The following is a 22,899-nucleotide window of genomic DNA, read 5'->3' as shown; positions in this document are numbered from 1 at the left end:
ACTGCAGGACTAACCCAGGCCTTCTACTCACTTTTGGCTTCTTTCCTATCATTTGCATCATTGTCATCCTTTAGTGATTTATCGAGCAGTGTGTGCCAGACATGGTGCTAAGCACAGTATGTAGTTCATGTAGTTCATCTCAGTTATTTGTCACGTGATCTTTAAGAGATAGGGAGTGTTACCCAATATTACCCCCAATTTGAAGGTGAGGAAAATTGAGGCTGAAAGAGGTAGATTAACTTGCCCAAGATCAGATAAGTTTAGGAAGTAACTAGATTTTGAGCCTAGTTTGTTTTCCTGAAACAAAAAGGTATACATGAAGTAAATATGTTGTATCGATTAGCTTATACCATGTAACAAATCACCCCAAAACTGAAAATCTTTAAAGAACAGCATTTATTATTTCTCATGCTTCTGTAGATCACCTGGTCAGTTCTTTTCTGGGCAAGTTGGGCGGGCTGATTAGTTTGGAATAGCCTCAGTCACAAGTCTTGTTGATATGGACTGTCAGCTGAGCTGATGGCCACAAGCCTCCTGCAGACTACCAGAAGTCAGACACATTGTTGCAGTTGCTGAGTTCCGGGAGCACGGGAGGGAAGACCCAATTGCACAAGCACCTGTTAACCATCAACCTCTGTCATTTTTGTGAATGTCCCGTCGGCCAAAACAAGTTTCATTGGCCAAATCCAAAGTCAAGGGTGGAGAGATAGACTTCACCTTTTAATTGGAAGAACTACAAAATACTGTGGCTCCCTGCTCTTCCCCCTGCAATAGACCCATACTGGTTACCTTTTGTTGTGTAACAAACTACTCCCAAATTTAACGGCTTAAAACAACAGTCAGCATTCATCTCACAATTTCTTCAAGTCAAGAATTTGGGAGCGGCTTTGCTGGGGGTGGGCTGGGGGGTTCTGTCTTGGCTCTCTCACGAACCTCAAGTCTTCTGAAAGCTTGATGGAGCTGGACAATCCAGTTCCAAGCTGGTGCCCTTGTATGGCTGGCAAGTTGGTGCAGGCTGTTGGCACGAGGCCTCACCATATAGACCGCTCCATAGGACTGCTTGAGTGTCCTAGTGACATGGTGGCTGGCTTTCGCCAGAGCAAGTGATCAAAGAGAGAGCAAAGTAGAAACCACAATGTCTTTTATGGCCTAGCCATAGAAATCACATATTGTTGATTCTAAAATATTCCACAGTTCCATAGGTCAGCCGTATTCAGTGTGAGAGGGAACAACATAAGGGTGTGAATACCAAGAGGTAGAACTCATTAGAGGCCCCCTTGGAGGTGGCTACCACACTACCATACATATTAAGTGACCACTGAAAATGTCTTTAAATTTCTCTTGTATTTAATTGGTAATTTGGATGAGGATAGAATCTCTCAGAATTTTGAAGCTATTTCTCTGTTGTCTTCTAGCTTTGAGAAATACAATGCCATTCTGATTCCTGATTCTTTGTGTGGGTTTCTCTCATTCCATTTCTGGAAGCTTTTAAGATCTTTTGGTCCCTAGTATTCTGAAATGCAATGCTGTGGCTCTTTTGTCATTCATTGTGCTGGATACCTGACGGACCTTTTCGATTTAGAGACCCTAGAACAGAATGTGAGCATACAGGTTAAGACACCTGCATGCCTGTGCACAAGGCCCCTTGCAGGGACACATTTTAGGGGTAAGAGAAGAGGGGTGGGGCTAGGGCCCTGTTCTCTCCCATTCCACCACCTTCTAGTGCAGAGCTCCAAAGGCTCAGAAATCTGAAGGTGGCCTCCAGGTCACTGCGAAGGTTCATTTGTCCAGGTAGCAGAATAAGCTGTATTTCTTGTTTGTTTGTTTTTGGTCAGGCTGTGCGGCTTACAGGATCTTAGTTCCCCCACCAGGGATCAAACCCGGGCCCACAGCAATGAAAGCACAGAGTCCTAATCACTGGACCACCAGGGAATTGCCTAGGCTGTATTTTATTTAACTGTTCGTTAGCTCCATTTATAACTTTTTAAGTACACCACCATTTGTACTCTTGCCTCAATCCCGCAAATATTGAGTATGGCCTGCTGGGCAAGTCACTTAGCCTCTCTAAGCCTCAGACTTGTCATATATAAAATGGGAATAATAAGAGTACCTGCTCTGTAGGGTTTTATTATGAGGGCGATCTGAATACTGTATGAGAAAGGTTTGGAACAACATCTGGTGGGTTGGAAAAGGGTAGATAGTGTCCATTACTTAGTGTCAGCTCAGCACCCCCGTCTGGTTCAGTGGGAAATTGCAATTGCTAAGGGGGTTGGATTTGGAAGAAACCAGCTCTTGCAAGGTAGCCTGGCTCTGATTTGCGGATAATGCCTTTTGCCTCTCCTTACTCTGTCTGCCTCTTCTCTTGCACTCCTATGTTGCAGGGATGTCTGAGGACAAATGGGAATTCTCACCGACTTCTAAGACTACCCTGGGGCAGGTAGGAAAAGCTTCCGATTTTTTCTTTCTCCTACTCCCAGGTTCATCTGCAAACATTTCTGTAGCAAAAGGACTGCTGAATTTGTATCCGCCTTCCCTCCTCTCCTGTCTCAATTAAGCTGGGAGAAATGAACTATTTTTCTGTCACTCTCGAATGCTTCCTTGTGGCAAACCGAGAGTATTGTACTAATAATAGCTAATAACCATATGGCACTAATAATGTGCCACGCACTGTCCCAAGAGCTTTACTTATAGTTTTATAATCTTCATAATTATAGGTGTCCTATTATTTTCATTTTATAGGTGAGAAAACGGGGGCACAGAGAAGCTAAGTAACTTGCCCATGGACACACAGCTGGTTAGTAGTGGAACCAGGATTTGAACCCAGGCAGTGGGCCTCCAGAGGCTGTGCTGAGGCTTACCACATTGAACCACCTCCAAATATTAATTAACATTTATTAAGTACTTACTCTGGTGCAAAGCTGAGACCCCAGAGCTCAGGCTGTTAACCACCATGTTATGCTGCACGTACCAGCTAGGTCACCTTGGACAAATCATTTTCCTCAGAGCTTCAGTTATAAAAAAAACCCTTTACTAAATGCCCATTCCATGTTGGGTACTTCACCTAATTCATCACTGACATCCTGGCTGACATGTCTTGAGCTCTTTTTATGTTCCAGGCACGATTTTAAGCACTTTACATGTTTTAACTCATTAAATCATTATATGATAGCTCCACAAGGTTGGTGTATTTTCCTCATTTGGGGAGGAAAACATTGAGGCACAGAGAGGTTAAGTGACCTGCTGAAGCTTTGAAGTGTGGAATTCAAAGCTGGGTGGTCTTGTGGAGTACCTGAGAGTCCAGGCTACTGTGATTGCCTTTGGAGTTAGCAAGTATTTCCAGTTCTCTGCATCAAGGTGCATGGATGGATTGTACTTCCCTGTCCCCTTGAATTAGGTGCAGCCAATGAAATATGACGGAAATGATGGATGTCACCCCTGGACGTAGCTTAGGGTCCAGTGCAGTATTCTTAATTTGCCTTGAAAATCTTAGAAGGCCTCCCTCAGCCTGGGTCCCTGCATGAGGATGACATAAAGCAGAGCTCCAACAGACCCTCAATGGACATGTAGTGTGAGTGAGAAACAAATCTTGGTTGTGTTGAGCCACTGAGATTTGGGGATTGTTGCTACACCGTAACCAAGTCCAGGGTTCCTTAACCTCTTCTCTTTCTTTGCTTTGGAATAGTTCAAGTGGCATTGGTATTATCTAATCTTTAAGGTTGAAAGAATTCTCCTATGAAATCTTAGGCCTGGAGCTTTTTTATAGGGCAAGCTCTACAACTACTTTCTCTATTATTTCTATGGTAATTAGTCTGTTTAAATTTGTCATTTCTATACAGGCCAATTTTGGTAAGTTGTATTTTTCTGGAAAATTATCCACTTTATATAGATTTTCTGGGTTTTAAATACTGGGAAATTTTACATAGAAGTCTAGATTTCTGTCTTTTCTTTAAAACTCGATGATGTGGCAACACTGGGCCCTGCCTTCTGCCTGGAAACAATCAGGTGGAGCTGTGTAAATAGCCCTTTTTCCTTCTGTTCCCACCACTTCCCACTGTCTTACACCAAACTCCTGGTATTTGTGATCCCTGAGATAACAAGAAATTAGGTAGTGTCTGCCTTTTTGGTGGTTGTTAGGGGCTATGGTTTAAGGGACCTGAAATAGATAGGAGTCCAAAAACAGAAAAGCTGAACTAATCCTATCTGGGGCAGCAGGGGCTAAGATTTCAGTTATTAGGAAGGACCCACTGACCTCAGAATAGTCCTTATCTTGTGATCCTAAAGCTTTAATTCCTGTCAAGAGAAAACAAAACTTTGCCTTTCATTCCGCATTTAGAGGGAATGAAGGAAGGACAGTAAAATTTATTGAGCTCCACTTCTCTCATTGAATCCTTACAAGAATTCCTGTGAGGTGTCATTATTCCCATTTCATAGATGAGGAAACTAAGGCTCAGAGAGGTGTCACAAAGCTGAAGAGTGGTGGTGCCAGGATTTGAACCTGAATCTGTCTTATCCCAAAGCTCATGCACTGTTTTCCCACTGCATGAGCCACTCCCAAATCAGGCTGCTCATCAAACTCATTGGGGGAGGCCTATAAAAAAAGTACCTACTTCCACATCCTACCTCTGACCAATTCAGATTTCTGCAGTGGGGCCAGAAATCTGTAAACAATGATTCTGGGAATTCCCTGGCAGTCCAGTGGTTGGAACTCCATGCTTTCACTGCTGAGGGGCCAGGTTCGATTCCTAGTTGGGGAACTGGGATCCCACAAGCCACGTGGTACGGCCAAAAAAACCAAAAGAAAACAATGATTTGTGTAGTTATTTGATTACTGTCTCCCCTACTAGATGAAAGCTCCATGAAGGCAGGGGCCATGTCTGTCTTATGCAGTGACACAGAGTGGGGACAGCACAGTCTTTGCTGTGTGACTGAATATGCAAGTTTCCCAGCCCTGACACACAGGCCAGCTGTGAAAAGCTTTTACACTATTTGTGGAAAATTCTCTGGAGCAGTTCTCAAACTTTAATGTGCGTTATAAGAAGAATTGCTTGGATTCTTTTTTTTTTTAATGCACATTCTGGGGCCCCAAGCCCAGAGATTCTCTGCTTGCGCAACATGGGTATAGCTATATAAAACTTTGATGGCTTGAACTTTCCTCAGAAGTTTCTGAAAAGAGTTGAGACAGTGGGCATCACAGAAGGAGAAGTCTGGGGGCCTGTGAGGACAAACTGCCTATTTCACCAAGTAATCAGGTTAGCCAAATCACCAGGGAGACACTCAAGTGGATGTGGAACCTTGGTGGAGAAACCCTGTGAGTGGGGCATCTGTTAAGGTGATGAGCCAGGTAGAGGATTCTTCTGGACATCAGTTACATGAAGCACAGAGAAGTCATTCCTAGAAATGATTAGGGTCTTGGCCTGGGCATCTTTCTGCATTGGAGGTTGGCTTTGTTCCAGAAGCCTAACATTGGGTATGTGTTTGTGTGTGAGATGGGAAATGTGACAGAGAACATGTGCTTGGGAGTCAGACCAAAAGCACACAGCACCACTGGTCACCTCTGTGTGACCTTGGGCAAGTTCTTAATTTCCCTGTGCTTCAGCTTTCTCAGTTTTTAAATGGGGGCCGTGACAGCCTACCTTATAGTACCGTTGTGATAATCGAGATAATGTATGTATATGAGACCGTGGTTCCTGGAACATGGTAGATATATAACCAGTGAGCTCAGTTACTCTTACCTGACCATGAGCGCCAGACTTGACTGCATGTTACTCTATATCCCAGGGTCTAATACAGGTCCTGGCTCAGCAAATGTTGAATTAATGAATAAGGGACAAAGGGCTAACTTACAGACACCGGGTAAAATCATCCATCGGATACCACATTCCATCATTAACTTCAATGCATAGTAATTTGTAACAGTCAGAATTAGATCCAGTAAAGAACTGGGAAAAATAAGTCCAGACCATACACCAAGAATACCCTGTTTAGGAGAGAAGGGATCATAATAAAACCATGTTGCCATGAGATGCTGAGGTTTGATGTGAGAACCAAGGTTCTCGATGTATGTAGGGGCTGAAACCAAGCCCTTGGCTCCACCCACGAATGCTGAAACTCTCGCAGCTCAGCCAGGGCCACCACAGCAGGTTCTTATTAAGCCCTTGCTGCCACGACCTTTCTGCCTGTGTGCTCATTGTGCTCTCATTAGGAAGCCAATGTAAGACTGAGGAGACCTATCTGGGTCCTCCACACCCGCTGGAAGTGACTGAAAGGTAGAGTGGCACACACTTTGCAGTCAGAGAATCTGGGTTTGAAATCCTTTCCTTTGCCACTTACTAGCTATATGGCTTTGGCTGTCATTTCACCCCTCAGAGCCTCAGCATCTAACTGTAAAACGGGGTAACAGGTCAGTCCCAGGATTCCAAGTGCAGTAAGGGACAGTGCATGGTCCCCACCAAGTGCTCATTTTCATCTGAGTTTCCTTGCTTTGCTCATAGGGTTCTCTCCCTTTGAGTCCCCTTTTCCCAGACCTGCTGTGCTACAGTACAGACAGAAATCCAGCATCCTTTATGGCCCAGCCCAGGGATTAAGATCTCTGCCTCACAGCCCAGAAACCAGACATTGTGACCGACTTCCATTCTCTGACACAATAAGGGAGAAAGGAAGAAAGACAACAGTATATGGTGGTTTGTTTTTTTTTTAATTTAGACATGGAATTTTCCTTCCTTTTCATATAACTTATCTAATTAAAATATTCATCTTGGTAGTTACCACAAAAAAGTAACATAGAAAATTGTATTTACATTTTGGGACCAAAATACAAATGAAGAGCAAGATAATACCTTGCTCCTTTCCCTCCCACTTCCCGGAAAGAAAGGAAAAGCCCCAAAGAAACTGCTCATTACACCAAGGATCACAAAGGTCTTAATTTGCAATTCGGTGATTTGTATGTAGTGTAGCACAGAAAAAAAAAAAATTGCACAAGTTTTCACAAATGAGACCAAAGGTTCAACATCATCCTGTGTCTGCTCTGCAGGCATTTCAATAACCCAGGAGAGGTGGTAGTTTAGAAACTCAGTTTTTCCTCTTCCCTCTTCTCACCAAGTCACATCCCTAATGCAGACAGTCTTGAGGGGGGAGAGGGAAAGATCTGGCTCTATGCAAACAGGGGTGATCCAAAGATGGATAGTGATGTTGGGATGTGTCTTTTCTTCCCTCCCTGCCCAAAGACTCCTAATAAAGGAAATTAAATCATACACAGCTGTATCAAATATGAAAAACTGGTTTCAATGGTAAAGAGTTGAACACACAGGTAAGAGAGAAATTCAAGGCGTGGACACCTAGAGGAAGCTATTCTAGGCAACAGGTGTCTGGCACCTGACCCAGACGCTCATTTGGTTTTAGATAAGAGGCTTTCTAGTATCACATTTGGGGAGCAGGCTGGGGGACTGGTGGAATGGTAATACAAACAATCAAGAGAAAGAATGCTTTACCCAATTCAAAAATACAGCAAATTAAAACACAGCAATACTTGTGTCCCTCAGGTACCCTGCACAGCAACGTACACTGAACAGTGCTTCTGCTGCACAGACTTCTTGCTGCGTCGCTCTGCAATCTTCAGAGTTAGCCTAACTGAGGTCTCCAGGATGGTTAAAAACAGTGGGCTCCATATTCTGGGCTTTGAGTGAGCTTGTCAAAGGGACTGGTAACTGCCAAGCTCCATGGGCTATCACACTAACCACGCCCTCAATCTGCTTCTCAGGTTTCTTAAGGATGGGCTTCTCAAATTTATAGTATCTACTTCTACCTGGGTCACAACCAAGTGGGTTCCTACTAGATTACTGTCCTTCAATAGCCAAGAAGGACACTGACACTGTCCTCCTAGTTCTGATTTTTCCCCCATGTCAACTCGAAAGTGAGATACTCCCTTCCCAAGACTGGTGGATGCCCTTGTGGCTCCTCCATCCTGATGCTACAGCTCAGACCCTTTCCTTAAACTGGCCCTTACCTCCAAATTCTGGTTTAAAGATTCAAAAAGTAGAGAGAGTTTCAAGCTGCTAAGTTCCCTACAAAACACAGCAAATTGTTGTGCTCTTTCAATCACATGATCTTACCTTTTAAAGAAAGGCAAAAACGAAACCAATTTCCAACACAGCATTACCTTTTAAAACCATTCACCTCTAGTAGCAATTCACAGGGACTAGATTACAGTGCTGGATTTTAAAACTCTAAAGTTGTATTCGGGGGCCTACAGAAAGCCCTGCCATGTGTTTGCGTCTTGCCCCATGCCAGTGGGGAGAAGGAAAAATAGGGGAGGAAAAAAACCCTAAAGTTTTGAATTAGAAACCGGAAATTGTAAAAATACTGGAGCTCTGTGCCCTCTAGTGAGCCTCAAAAACAGTGGGACCTGGCAAAAAGGATGCGGGGAAAGACTCTAGAACTTCCCTTAATAAATAATTCCCTGAATGAGTAGGAAAGAGATGCACCTGCACAGGACCTCAAAGCAACTGAGGGTCAAAGAGGTGGGGGGTGTCCGACCTGAACACTTCCTGTCACTACACCGGGGCTCCCCCTCCAGGACAGGCAGCCCAGGACCATTCCTCGCTCTACATGCAGCACATGCCACACAGGCTCTGGGGACACCCAGTCCTCTCTCTGGGCCAAAGTCTACTCAGGAGAGATGAATTGGGACGGGGAGAGGCTTTCAATAGGCTTTTGTCTAACAAAGAACCCTAAAAATAAAAGGCTAAGTGTGTGGTAGAGGACCGGAAAAAAACAAAACAAAAAAAAACCCCAAAAACAAAAAAAAACCTGGGGGTAATATAAATACAATCTGGGGGCAATATTTATTAATTAAAACTATGTCTTATAGTTTACAAAGAAGGTAATTGACGACAAAGGTACAATTGACCTTAAAATCCTCAGTGAGCGTGAGGCTTCACATCTTCAGAACTCGGAAGTGCTCGCCAGGCAGGGAGGCGGCAGCTGCGGACACGGGCACAGGCACGACGCCTGCTGACTGTGCAGGACTCGGAGACCAAAAGCCTCCACGAAGCGAAAGATCCTGGTCTCCTCTGGAAGTTCCATTCCCCAACCCCCCCTTGTCCTCATATTCCTCCCCGCAAATTTCATTTCCAAGGTAAGTCCTCAGTTTATCGTCGGGAGAATCTGTTCTTGAAAGCTTTAATCGTCTTGGCCATCATTGGGGCAATTTCTGTGAAAAGAGAAATAAGGCAGTTGTTTCAGATCCATGGCAGTGTGGACACCAGTGGTTTACAATCAAACAAAGCCTTGTTACTCTTGGCTCTACACAGCCAGACAAATGGATACAAGTAGCAGTTACCTGCCAACCCCATAGAAAAGCAGCAGCCCAAAGGTAACACTTCGCCAGCACCTGCCAGGCCCCTGACAATCATTCCCTCTAATTCTCACAACTTCACCAAGACTCAGGCTGGACCCTGTACGGTAAGTGGCAGAACTGGAGTTCACGCCTTGCCAGACTCTAAAGGCCATTCTGAGCCGCAATTGAACTCTGCCTCACCAATATCCAAAGCAGCCAAAAGCACCCCCTCCCATACCTGTCTGTCCAGTGTAGCAACAGGTCTGAGATGAGCTAAATGCACAAACCACCGAGGAACGACTAGCCTGCCCTCTAGCCTGGTTCACCTGAACCGAGCCAAAGTGCAAGTCAGGACTCCCACCCTCCTGTGGGTCCTGAAGTAAATCCAGAATAATGCCTTTCTTAAGTTAGGACACCGCTGTAGAATACTGGGGATAGTCTACAGTAGTAAAGTTAGTAAAATACGAAAGAGACCCAACTCGATACAAAAAAAGACTTGGAAGGTGGGGTTATAAGGTTATTAAAACTTCAATAAAATTATTTAGCTGTTAATAATAACAGTTGGAAACTCCATGTTATTGCCTGGAGAAACAGGTTTACATTTAGGTTGAAAAAAAGAAAAGAAAAAAAAAGCAGAGTACCAAAATGAATATTCACTACGATCATAATTTAAATGACACACGAAATATGCACTACGAACAAAGCAGGGGAAGGAGGCCCTGACATTTAGACCAGCTGTGTGCAAGGCATCACGTACGCTACATCTAACACACAAAGTGTGATGCAGCAGTAATAACATTAGAGGGGTTCAAATACTAGTTTTGAAGTATCTGAGCAGGAGCTCCAAGTTACCTACTCTTTACAGTCGGTTTCCTGGGATCACAGGAAACAGTGCTGCTGACCACGGGTGCCGAGTGGGCACTGCTGGTACTCGGGCCGTCGTAGGCCGGCTCCTCGGGGCTGGCGTGAAAGCTGTTGCTGCCGCCACTGCCCAAGCGGCTGCTTCCTGAGAGGTACGGTGCTGGCTTGATCCTGGGACACAGAGCAAAGCTGCCAGTCAGGAGCAGGAGAAATCTGCCCTCGGCACCGACAGCCTGAAGCTGGCTGGTCTGAGGACTCAGTTCTGTGGCTTTGACCAGTGGACCTAGTACCCTAGATTCTGGTGATGGCTCGGAAGTGACTGTGGCAGGCCTTCAGAATGAATGATGATCTCGACTAACTTTTCAGTGTTTAGGTGTAAATCTGTATTTCGACAATGCTTACTACTTAGATAATTTAGTCATCATAGTAGTATGTTTTTTGTTTAAATGGGGAAAGGGAAAGCCTTAGGGGATATGTCCCAGAAGCCAGGCCCTGTTCTCCATTTAGTCTTGACCACACCCCCACCCCGACCCCACCTAGGGGCAGGAATCACTATCTTGCCCACAGTGCAGTCAAGGACGCTGAGGTTCAGGGAGGTCAAGTGCCCAGACGGTCAAGGTCAGCCTGCAGAACCCACTCTGCACTGCCACGCTTTCACCCCCGAAATGAATCGCTTCTTGCCCCTGGGCTGCCTCTCACGGCTGAAAGATAAGCTCTTGGGCTCTCTCTCTCCCTGAGCAGGCGGAAACCACAGGGGGCAGAGATGTTACCTGATTTTCTCAGGCACAGCTGCTCCTCCTGTTCCAAACTTCTCCTGCCTCCTTCGAACATCACGAGGTGGCTTGGCCACAGAGTTGACAAAGGCCATTTTTGCTTGTCGGCCTGCGGAGGAATGGAGATTAACACCTGCCTTCTTGAGCTGAGATGCTAAAGGTAGGGGATTATCAACCCTGGAAACCCCTCTGTAGGGGAGCATGCATAGTGGCAGAAGAAACACCTCACCCTTTGCCGTCTTCCGCAAATGCAGGAGAGATTTGGGGGCCAGAGGTGATACCATAGCTGAGCCCACCGCAGCCCTGCTGTTGACCAGAGCACAGGGCTCACTCTTCTGCCAGACCCACGCTGCCCCCTTACCTTTGGGCTTATTGGCGTGCGCAGATCGGATGTTCTTTGTGAGGAGTCGCAGCCGCTGCTCTCGGGCATCCTGAAGCCGCAGGTACATCTCCCGCCACGACTCATACTCTTCTGGCCTTTCATCCTTAAAGTCTCGGTGACAATGAACTTTCCATAATTGATCCGTTTCTTCAATTAATACCTAAAATCAGAACCAGGACATCATTTACATGCAAGTACCCTTACACATTTCTTTTCTATCCTTAATCACACAGGGGGACCAGCTTCCTAATGATATTTTGGTCTTCTTAGTAGTAGTAGTGTATTAAAATACCACAGTTCTAGGAAAGAAACCCAAATCACTGAATTAAAAAATGTTAAGTGTGGGCTTCCCTGGTGGCGCAGTGATTGAGAGTCCGCCTGCCAATGCAGGGGACACGGGTTCGTGCCCTGGTCCGGGAAGATCCCACATGCCACGGAGCGGCTGGGCCCGTGAGCCATGGCCGCTGAGCCTGCGCGTCCAGAGCCTGCGCTCCGCAACGGGAGAGGCCACAACAGTGAGGGGCCCGCGTACTGGAAAAAAATAAAAAAGTTAAGTGTGAGGCACTATACTAGCTGCTTTAGGGGGTTGTGGGACTAGGAGAGAAGGCAACACAGAAATTAGTTTAAGATCAGTCTTTTCCTTTAGAAGATCAGTGCAGAGTAGGAACTGGGATGAAGTCAAATCCAGGCATTTCCCCATCACTACACTGAACTGCAATGGCGAGGGGCCACTTAAGAAGGATATGTCGTAGATCCTTTGAATTAGAGACAGCTAATGCAATCAGATGAGCATCTCCCGCATTAGGAGGATTGGGGGATAGATCTGTTTGTCTCTAGGAGACACCCGGCCACCCTTATATTCACCAGACACCTGAGTGTCAACACATGGCTCTGTCCCTGCCCTGGATCCCAAGGGCTGTGCTGCTAGAATTCTCCCTTGACCTCTGTAACTAGGCAAGCTCAAGGGAGGCGTGGGAAATGGTCCCCCTCTCCCACCTTTCAATCCCATCTTGATTCTAGCCCAAGAGGCCTACTTAAGATGCCAGGAGCAGGTGCTAAAAACCTGCCTGTTTAAAGGCCCATAGACAAACCCAGAACAGTGATCCGACCACCACCTGCCCATCACCGTGGCAGATTCAGAGACAAAGCTACTTCTGGAGACGCAAGCCAGCACACTGCCCTCTTCCCATCCAAACAGAATACTCACGTGATTGTACTCCTCTATGCGATATAACTGATCAGGTGTACACCTCTCCAGAACAGGTTCAAGAAGAGAATATGGGACGCCTCCCACTTCGAAGATTGCTGAAGAGAATCAAAGGGGAAAAGCACTGAGTAGCGGCCAAGTCACCCGGTGTCCCAGTGCCACAACGTGCTGAAGAGCAAGAGAGAAGCGTGTGACTTACAGTCGATGTTGTTTTTAAGCACCCGGATGCACTGCTCGTGCAAGGTCATCATTTTGGGGAGACAGGCACACTTGGAACCAGAATAGACCTGCATCTTGGAATTCATTCTTCGTCCGGTGAATCCAGCTTCTCCCTCTTCCTGGGGTGAGGAGAGTGCTGTAGGGCAAGAAAAACAGAAGTGTGAGTTATAAAAGGCACTGAGCAATACAGTGAAAACTCTCCTTCCACGGCACTCCCCAGCCTCCCCGTTTCCTTTCTCAAAGACAACCAATGCTACCAGTTTCTTGTGTCCTTCCAGAAAGTCTATGCAAAAATAAACTAATATTTATTTTATTCCTTTTTAACCAATCAATAACATACTATAACCATTCTGTCATTTACATTTTAGAAATCACATCAGTACATAGATTTTCTACTTCTTTTTTTAAACGGCTGCATAGGATGCCACTGTGTGGATGAACCATGATCCGTTACTCTCTTGCTAAGGGACACCTATGTAGCATCTAATTGTTTTGCTATTAAAACTAGCCTTTATTTATTTTTTTTTTGGCTGCATTTGGGCCTTCGTTGCTGCACGCGGGCTTTCTCTAGTTGCAGCAAGTGGGGGCTACTCTTCGTTGTGGTACGCGGGCTTCTCACTGCAGTGGCTTCTCGTGTTGCAGACCATGGGCTCTAGGCACATGGGTTTCAGTAGTTGTGGCGCATGGGCTTAGTTGCTCTAGCGGCATGTGGGATCTTCCCAGACCAGGGGTCGAACCTGTGTCCCCTGCGTTGGCAGGCAGATTCTTTTTTTTTTTTTTTTTAATTTATTTATTTATTTTTGCTGTGTTGGTTCTTCGTTTCTGTGCGAGGGCTTTCTCCAGTTGTGGCAAGTGGGGGCCACTCTTCATCGCGGTGTGCGGGCCTCTCACCATCGCAACCCCTCCCGTCGCGGAGCACAGGCTCCAGACGCGCAGGCTCAGTAACTGTGGCTCACGGGCCTAGTTGCTCCACGGCATGTGGGATCCTCCCAGACCAGGGCTCGAACCCGTGTCCCCTGCATTAGCAGGCAGACTCTCAACCACTGCGCCACCAGGGAAGCCCAGCAGGCAGATTCTTAACCACTGCACCACCAGGGAAGTCCCTAGCCTTCTTTTTAAGCCCCTATGGAATGTACAGAGTAAAAGCCTGCTGGTAATAGCAGCAGCTAAGATTTAGCAAACACTGTGTGTAAAAACCCAGAGCTCAGAGCTTTACCAGCATTATCACTTTCAATCCACCTCACAGGCAGATACCATTATTACTCCCATTCACAGAATATGAAACTGAAGTCCAAGGAAATTAAGTTGTTACCCAAGTTCATGTAACTTGTAGTAGAAGCCAGAGCTGAGATTCAAACCCAAGGCATCAAACTCCAGAACCTGTGCTCTTAGGAAATCCACCAAAATCTGATGACAGACCATGAATGAATTTTTAAAACCATTTTCTCCATTGGGCTTCCCTGGTGGCGCAGCGGTTGAGAGTCTGCCTGCCGATGCAGGGGACACGGGTTTGTGCCCCGGTCCGGGAAGATCCCACATGCCGCAGAGCGGCTGGGCCCGTGAGCCATGGCCATTGAGCCTGCGCTCCGCAGCGGGAGAGGCCACAACAGTGAGAGGCCCGCGTGCAGCAAAACAAAAAACAAACAAACAAAAAAAACAAAAAAAAAACCCACCATTTTCTCCATTAAAAAAAGACAAAGAAAATTACCTTTTCGCTTTGGTTGGAAGGCAGACATCAATTCAAGGGAAGGAAGTGGGCGGTAATTGGCCTGTATCACAGGTAATGGAAGGTCTGGTAACACTGGCAGCGCATCGCTGGGGACCTGCAGAGAAGAGACCAGTGACTGGAGAGCCTCTTTCTACAAGCACAGCTCTTTCCCCCAGTCGACGCCCAGCAGTGTTGACGTGGCAGATAACTTCACACGCATATCCAGCCTGCAGGAGGGGCGGCAGCTGTGCCTGACACTACCTAAGTCAGGAGATACGGGGAGATGGGCCCAGCACAATGGGATGCCTCAGAAAATACTTTTCTTGGGTTCTACTGACCCTGGTGGCCAGAGAGAGGTGGCCAGAGAGGCCGGGAGGAAACTACTTCAAACTGAAATTCAACAGGCCATGGGAAAGCCAGCCCAGACAAACAGTGGTGGGGTCGTCCCGGGAGCTCTGCCGGCCCAGGTGCTCTGGCTGGGACGGGGCCACAGGGGTTACCTTTTTCAGCTTGGATGAATGGGATCCAGCTGGCGGAAGCTTCTCTGACTTGTTTTCGTTCATCTTAGGTAATTTCTGAACTGAGTCCAAGTTTTTACTAGTGCTTTTTGAATCATTTTTTTTAAATCCTTTTTCTCCAGGAGTCGTGGTTGAAGTTTTCACAATCTTTTTCTTTTTCTTCCGGGGCTGGTCATAGCTGAGGTATGACTCAAAAGACATGGTGGGCTGCTCGAATTCATCATCCATATCTGCCTCCTCAGCTTTAAGGAAGGAGCCCACTGACTTTCTATCTAAATGAGAAGGTTTTACTTTTCCTTCTTGAGCCTTTAGGTTGTTAGAAACCTTCTCTTTTGCCTTGGGCAGCAAGTCTCCTGCCCCCTTGCCTGTGTCTAAGCTTTCTAGACGCTGCTTGTTTTTGTCTGATTTGGTTTTCTCTGGGTCTCTGTATTTTGGCTTTTTAAGGTGGTTGTCTGATGCCACCTCCAAGGGGGGTAAAACCTTCTTGGTGCTGCCGTCTTTTTCCTTCTCCTTCTTGACACCACTAGAGGGCAGTTTCTCCTTTGCGCCGTCCCCTGAGGGTGGCCTCCGCCGGTTTTCCTCTTTGGAGAAGGCCTTGTGTGATTTTTCTCTGCTCAAAGACGACTTCTCATCTCCTTTGGAATTCACCGCACGTTTTTCTTTATGGGAAGATCTGTGCTCCTTGCTCTGACTCACGACCTCTTTCCCTTGGGCTTCACCCAGGTGTCGTTCTTGACTGGCCCCCAGTCTGTCCTGAAAGGCATTACTGTGGCCTTTGCCAGGCTTCTGGTGTGAAACAAAGGGCTCGTGGTCCTCCTCCAGGGATCTGTAATGGTCCACAGACATCTGATGAGGGCTGGTGGATGACAGTGGGGACTGAACATGGCCGTAATCGGAAGATTCGTGGTCTGAAGAGTAAACTGGAGAAACTCTGTGGTACCTCTTTCTCTCGTCTCTCCTCTCATGACTGTGAGATACTTTGTGAGGCCGCTCAAGCTCCGAGAGTTTTCTGTGTTTTTTTTGTCTGTTATCAGGACTACACGACTGGCTACCTGAGGCTCTCCAGCTCCCTGGGTAGTCCCCCTCCCCCTCCCCCCCCTCCTCCTCCTTCAGGGCATCCCTGGGGCGCTTTCGAGAATTGCTCTTCTCAAAGTCCTGTTCATCAGGCTCAGTGTTTCTAAAATAAAAGAAAAAGCAGATGAAGCAGATATAAATCTCAGGGTAATCCTTGTTCAGAGGACAACATCACAGGACCTGAACTCACGAAAGAGATGAAGAGTTTACAGAGTTAGAAACAAGGTCTTGGGAAGAAGGTAAATGGGTTCTGCTCAAAGATACTCAGCTAAGGTTTAAAACTGGGAAAGCCCAAATAGTCAATAAATGGAAAATGACGAGTTTAACTACAGGACACAAAGAAGATCAAACATCTTGTGGACGTGAAAATACTTAAAAAGCTTTTCAACACAGGGAAATATTTAACTTGTTACATTAAAAAAGAGCTGTAATTTACATCAGTTTATTCACAACTATATAAAAATGCCTTTTAAGAACAGGTTAGAAAGAAACATTCCAAAACGTCAATAATGCTTATCTTTGGATGGTTGAATTAAGAAATTCTTATTCTTATTTCTATTTTTAAATGTCTTCTAGTATTCTATAATGATCATGGATTATTTCTTATAATTGAGGCAGAATTGAGGAACTTTTCTTACCGTTCCACAGGAACCAGCTTCTTCCACTGGGCCACTAGGTCCTTGGCAAAGCTTCCGACATGCTCATGTTTTCGCAAGCTATTTACCGTTTTCCCAACCCCGGTTTCCTACAAAGTTGACAAAGGAATTGTTAGAGGGTTGTAGAATTAGGCTCACAATTTTCTAAAGAAATAAGACCTCCTACTTTTCAACAAACCAATACTTCCTTCCAAAAACATACCTTGCAAGTCTCAGTACAAAGTTACTTTGTGTCTATGCCCCAAGCCTCTAATGACACACAGCAGCAAAGTGCACCAGATTCAGAAGAGGAAAACACTAAATTAAAACACTTCTAGAACTTTAGCAATAATAACAAGAGTGATCATGGCAGGTGTCAGGCACTGAGCTAAGAGCACGGCATACAGTGTCTGAATTAATACTTATATGATAACTCTGTGAGGTTAGGACCTGCCCCATTTTACAAAGAAGGAACAGCCTGAAGTCACAAACTTGGATTTGAATCCAGGACTAGATGCCAATGTTCTTTTAATTTTTAGAAAAAAAACTGAGATAAAATTCACTGTTTTAACCATTTTAAAGTGTACAGTTCAGTGGTTTCCAGAACACTCACAATACTACACAACCATCACCACTAATTCCAGAACATTTTCATCACCCTAAAAAGAAATGCTGTTCCTCCCAATTCCCCCCACCCCTGGCAATCACTAATCTAACTTTCTATCTATGGATTTGCCTATTCTGGACATTTCATATAAATAAAACCATACAATATGTGGCCTTGTGTCTGGTTTCTTTCACTTCTAAAGCCCATGCTCTTACTGTACAATCTCTCTGGTCGGGAAGGGGAGGGGATATAGCTATATAACATCTAAAATTACACAGTTCTTACCGCAAGAATGTCTACTGTAATAGGCAAGGTGGAGAGTTTCTTCAGATATTTCAATAGCTGCAGAGAATAAAATAAACATTAATTTCTATAAAATCATAATCATTCACTGGAACAAATAAGAATAATATCCAATGGTTAAGTACTTACACTGTTCTGTAGTATACAGTATGGTTGTTATCCTTATTTTACAAGTGTGAAAACAGACTCGAAACAGTTAAGGTACTTGCCCCAGGATGCAAGTAGGGCAGGATTCACTCAGGTCTGCGGCTTTAGATTGTGTGCTTTCAGCCACTATGCTACACCAAGGGGAAATAAAACTTAGAGAAGAGAATCAAACCTATCAGCTCTAAGAAAAGTAATCAACAACTATCTTTCTGCCCAGTTTTGAGAGAGACTTTCTGAGAAAGGAGCCAATTTTAGGAAATTACTCATGCACCCGGCATAGAGGAAAGTAAAAAGGAGAAGAGGTCTCTACAGAAAAAGGGTATCATGTTTCCAGAAAAAGTGTGTTTAACAGAACTGGGTTTTTTCAACGTAAGTGGGAAGCCAAGACCAATTTCAAGTTGCTAGAATCAGAGCTTTGCCGTTGTAAATGGTGAACATAAAATGTCTGGGTAGATTAGAGAAGCAATCTGGGTTTGGTCACATTTCTTTTCTGTATTCTCTTGAGCTAGCTCAAAATCCGATAGCAGAGCTGTTAAGACAGAGTTCCAGAGTCAGAGACAGGCTTCAGTTTGGCCCCGCCACTTCCTTGTGGGGTGATCTTGTGCAAGTCACTAACCTCTCTGAACCTCAGTTACTTCATCTGCAAAACAGGAACTGGATCCTGTCTGTACTTCACAAGCTGTGAGGATTCAGAGAGACAAACCATGTGCAGTCTTTAGCCATAGTGCCTGGAATGCTATACAAGCTCAATAACTGCTTCTGATTAATCATTTCATTCATCAACTGACCATTCTTTAAACGGCTACCCTTGATCCTCTACCAGATATTCCCCAGCCAATTCCTACTTGCTCCACTTCTACCTGAAGTCATGACGGCTATGCCATTCTCTAGGAAATATGTATGTATATATAAATATACCTACCATTCGAGGAGTGCTGAAAAGTACAAGTAGTTCAAAATAGATTAACTGTGGCTACCTTGATAGTTAAATATCTGATAACAAGATCTGTTCTTTTCCTATGTGTAGCCCAGGCTACAATTAGTAGCTATATTGCTACTAGGCGGAGTAGCAAGTGTGTTTTTCTGGTCATTCTACTTCAATAATTACTGAACCTGGCTGCTAGGCAGAGCCACTGGATCACACGTGATAATCTTGTTTTGACTGGGAACCTATGAGAAGCCAAGTGGTGTATCTAAGGAGTTTCACCTTCATAGTTGAGTGAAAATTATCCTCCACTTCGAATTCTACCACCACCACCATCCAACTCAGGACAAAGTACATGTGTATTTCTTGTCATCAAAGCTATGGGTGCAAAGATGAATGCCAATTCCTCTTCTTAAAGGAAAATTTAGAATCACTGAAAAGGTTAAAGACAGGTTGTCTCCTCTAATGCCATTCCCTGGAAGGCATTTATATACTATTTACTGTGCACTGGCTACTATGCTACGTCCTTACAGGTGTTACCTCATTTCATCCTCATTAACCAACTCTATAAAATGGATATTATGTTCCCCATTTTACAGATATTAAAACTGAGCCCAGTGAGGTTAGGTAACTTGCCTAACAAGCGAGTAGGTCAAGTGTGTTTACCACAGCATGTACTACAAAGCCAGGAAAAATATCCAACATAAAGACACTGTCCTTAGAAGACCGGAAAAGGAAATGGAGCAGTAGTTCATGTGCCTCTTAGCACACTCGACACAAAGCAGAAGAACCCCTCCTTAGTGTTACGTTGTCAGACAGTTTAGAGTCCACAGAGGAAAGAAGGTCACCACCAGGACAGAGTCCCAGGACCTCTACAAAGGCCACATATAAGAATGGGGCCAGGGCTTCCCTGGTGGCGCAGTGGTTGAGAGTCCGCCTGCCGATGCAGGGGACACGGGTTCGTGCCCTGGTCTGGGAAGATCCCACACGCCGCGGAGCGGCTGGGCCCGTGAGCCATGGCCGCTGAGCCTGCGCGTCCGGAGCCTGTGCTCTGCAATGGGAGAGGCCACAACAGTGAGAGGCCTGCGTACCACAAAAGAAAAAAAAAAAAAAGAATGGGGCCAGAAGTCATTGAAGGTGTGTTCATCTCAAAGCCTAGCACTAATTGGAAGTATAAACGCTGCCTTTCTGCTTCGTTTTGGGTTAGGAGGGACGACTTAAAAGCAGATGAAACTAACACCCTAGAGATATTCAAACCAATTTAGCCCAACATAAGAGAAAAAGGGCTTCAGAGCCCCTCTATTTTCAATGAGGTTCAAAAAAGAACAAAGCATTAAAATGATAAAGCACTTTGGGTATCCTCAGGTAGGTGGAAACTTGCTGTTATCAAACCTAGGGACCAGTTGTAGTTTGCAAGAACTGATAACAAGTCATTGAGAAATATCAAACATTCGCACAGTCCATGCTTAGGAATCTCAGTTATCCTCTGCACACTATTTCATCACAAAGAGCTAAAGATGTTCATAACGTCGGCCTCGTTCTCCACTTGCCTTCAAACTGTATTCTTTGTAGTTTCCGTGTTCAAACTGTAACACAGGACAGGTAACTTTACCAGCCATGAAAATTGTTTCTACTTAAATAGTAGGAACCAAGTGACCCTGGTTTGCCTGACACCTTTTTCCCCAAGTAAGCCTAGATCATAGATGGGCTTAAAGTGAAAAGAGTTACAGTTAAACACCTATGTTTAATACGAGGAAATCTATGAATATAGGTGTGGAATCAACCGTTTGGCTAATAATGGTTTGAAATCAAGATTTAGTTGTAAGTTCAGTACTGCTATATAATCATCTTGCAATTTCAAGAACAACCTGTGGGAGCTTGCTGGGTTAACAGAAGGTTGAGAAGGCCAGTGTGCCAGCTTGCAGTTTTCCCTCTGCATTAGCTCATTTGTGAATGCCAACTATTGTGCCCTTTGCAAAAATGATCTTCATAATGCAAAGTCAGAAGCTCAGGGTGAGTTTCTATCTGGGAAGAGAAAGCCCAGATACTCACAATCACTAACAGTTCAAATAGGATGTGAAGTCAAACAAACCTTTTCTTAATTTGAAATTTCATGCACATCAACTACTGGAAAAGCTACTTCAGAATTTAAATTCTAGTGGGAAAATGACTGTAGACGCTACACGGTGCATTTTTTTTTTTAACCCAATGGAAGACCAAACTGGGGAGATGGAGGCGATTTACATCATATTACTCTAGGGTTTTAAAAAAAATCAGTCACAAACCTACAGTGTTTGGGAAAACAAGCTAGTACTCGGAAATAATGACCATTTATTAGATGCCCACAAAGGGTTATTGTAAAAAGAAACTTGTAAATATGCCTGTCCACTAGGTACTGAAGCCATTATAGAAAATATAACACAAAACAAGTGAAAGCATTTCGGTTTTCATAGACAAAGCTAAAATGTCGTCCTGAAGAAGTGGACCTTTGAGCTAGGTATGCATGAGAAGAGTTAAACAGTGGTCTGATAGTGAGATGCGTTGAGCAGCCTTTAGAAACAAAGGCAAAAAAACCTCACCTATGACAGGCCAAGAGGAGGTGAAGAGAAAGGGGCCTTTCAAGAAAAACTGTAAAGAGTGGAGATTAACATCTACTGAGCACTTCTGCCTTTTGGTTCTGTCCTGGGAAGAAGCAGGTGAGGAAACTGGCTTGGCAAGGAACATCCCTAATGTCCATGGCTGGCAAATAAATTAGAACTCAAATCTCCTCACCACTTTATTTCGACTGCCTCCCTGGATTATTTCCTCTTCAAAAGCCACTCTGGGGTTCAGAGATCCAACTCTTACAACACTGTACACTCCAGCTATAATGCTGACAGAGAATGTCAAACACCTTGAGTGTTTTCATCAATGTATTTCAATTAAAAAAAAAAATTCTAACATCCACGGGACACTCTCCCAGACACCAAGAAGATGGATGGAAGAAAAGTCGCAGAGAGAGAAGAATGCATTTAACTTAAGAGAACAGTTAAGGGGGAAAAAAACTAGCTGAGTGCAATTAAAAATGGTTGCCCATCACTCGCAGCAGCCAGAATCGGTAGCTCTTACCTTTCTATCAAGGCCAGAAGGAAATCTAGCTGCAGCTTCTAAGCCTTGTTTTTTTTCTTTCCATTTACAACCTAAGTTTTTAGTTAGGGTGACGTGAGGTTTATTTTGTTTTGAAAGAGATTTACTGAGAAAGCGAAAAGGTCCACGCTCTAATAATCAAGCCAAAGCAATAAAAACGTCTTAAAGACGCAGGACCACACACCGAGCCTAGACTCCATCAAGCACAGGCAGAACCACCTCCTTCTCCCAACAAACATCAAAAGACACTAAGAAATCAGAACATTTCGCAGGGCGAGGAATGGAGCGGGCAGGAGTTAACTCCGGGCGAGCTCTCCCGACAGGAAACAGCTGGCCCGGGACGCCGGGGGAGGGCTCCGGGAGCCCCGCCGGCACGCGGTGTCCGCCCGGAGCCCGCGGGCGCCCGGCCCGGGAGGCAGGGAGGCCGGGCCCGCCGAGGCGCGCCGCCCGCCGTGCGGGGTCCCACTGCGTGGGCAGCGGCCAAGGGCCACTAACTTCCCGACTGCAGGCCGCAGACCGGCGGGGCCGCGCTCCGGGTCCGAGCCCCCACGGCCCCGGCCGCTCGGGAAGGAGCCGCACCGGGGCCCGCGAACGTTACGGGGCCGCGCCGCGCCCAACGCCCGGCCCCCTCCGCGCTGCCCGCTCGCTCACCTTCTTCGGGTCCGGGTTCGCGGCCAGGCGCGCCTGCAGCTTCTCCACAACTTGGAGCGCCGACTCCGCCGCCATCGCTGTCACTGGCGCGGCCTCCTCGCCGGAACTGGGCTCGCGTCGCGTCCTCTGGGTGCAGCTCCGCCCTCTGTGCCTCCCCCGCGGAGACGGAAGAGCGACTGGTCCCTTCCGGGCCTCGGCGAAGTGGGGTGGAGGGGCCGCGGGGTGTGGGGGTGCCGGCCGGCTGCAGGCCCCGCCCCCACGGCCTGTGGTTGGGGGGGGTCCGGTCCTTTGCGCCCTCCCGGAGCCGCGAGCGCCGGGAGGTCGAACAGCTTGGCCCGGGCGCGTCGGCTCCGCACTGGTCGCCGCTGGGCAGCCTCGCTTCTGGTCCTCGTAGTGCGGAGCCACGGCCTGGAAAACCACTCCGGTGTC

At 45.9% G+C, this 22,899-nt stretch overlaps 1 protein-coding gene across 1 annotated transcript; it reads right to left on the bottom strand.

Annotated features, from left to right (window-relative positions):
- Positions 1–8,821: 8,821 nt before the first annotated feature.
- ELOA (elongin A) lies at positions 8,822–22,616 on the bottom strand. The gene is made up of 11 exons (XM_082612557.1): positions 22,471–22,616; positions 17,604–17,660; positions 16,715–16,821; positions 14,985–16,179; positions 14,485–14,599; positions 12,757–12,912; positions 12,558–12,655; positions 11,330–11,510; positions 10,966–11,077; positions 10,191–10,366; positions 8,822–9,208 (listed from the first exon to the last, which is right to left on the bottom strand). The coding sequence occupies exons 1-11, from the start codon at positions 22,543–22,545 to the stop codon at positions 9,147–9,149; spliced, it is 2,334 nt and encodes a 777-aa protein (XP_082468683.1). The 5' UTR covers positions 22,546–22,616; the 3' UTR covers positions 8,822–9,146.
- Between the last annotated feature and the right edge of the window lie 283 nt (positions 22,617–22,899).

The sequence above is a fragment of the Mesoplodon mirus genome (genome assembly GCF_964341445.2).
Source record: "Mesoplodon mirus genome assembly, chromosome: 3".
In the NCBI taxonomy this organism is placed as follows: domain Eukaryota; kingdom Metazoa; phylum Chordata; class Mammalia; order Artiodactyla; family Ziphiidae; genus Mesoplodon; species Mesoplodon mirus.
Note: the sequence above shows the minus strand (reverse complement) of the source record. Positions and strands in the feature narration are given on the sequence as shown.

Bases quoted from the DNA above. Each gene is read 5' to 3' on its own strand.
- ELOA (XM_082612557.1), bottom strand. From the start codon at position 22,545: ATGGCGGCGGAGTCGGCGCTCCAAGTTGTGGAGAAGCTGCAGGCGCGC. The intron at 16,180-16,714 runs GTAAGAAAAGTT...CTTTTATTTTAG, and splicing joins AAGCTGGTTCCTGTGGAACG to AAACACTGAGCCTGATGAAC. The intron at 9,209-10,190 runs GTAGGTAACTTG...CTCTTTTCACAG, and splicing joins CAGGAAACCGACTGTAAAGA to AAATTGCCCCAATGATGGCC.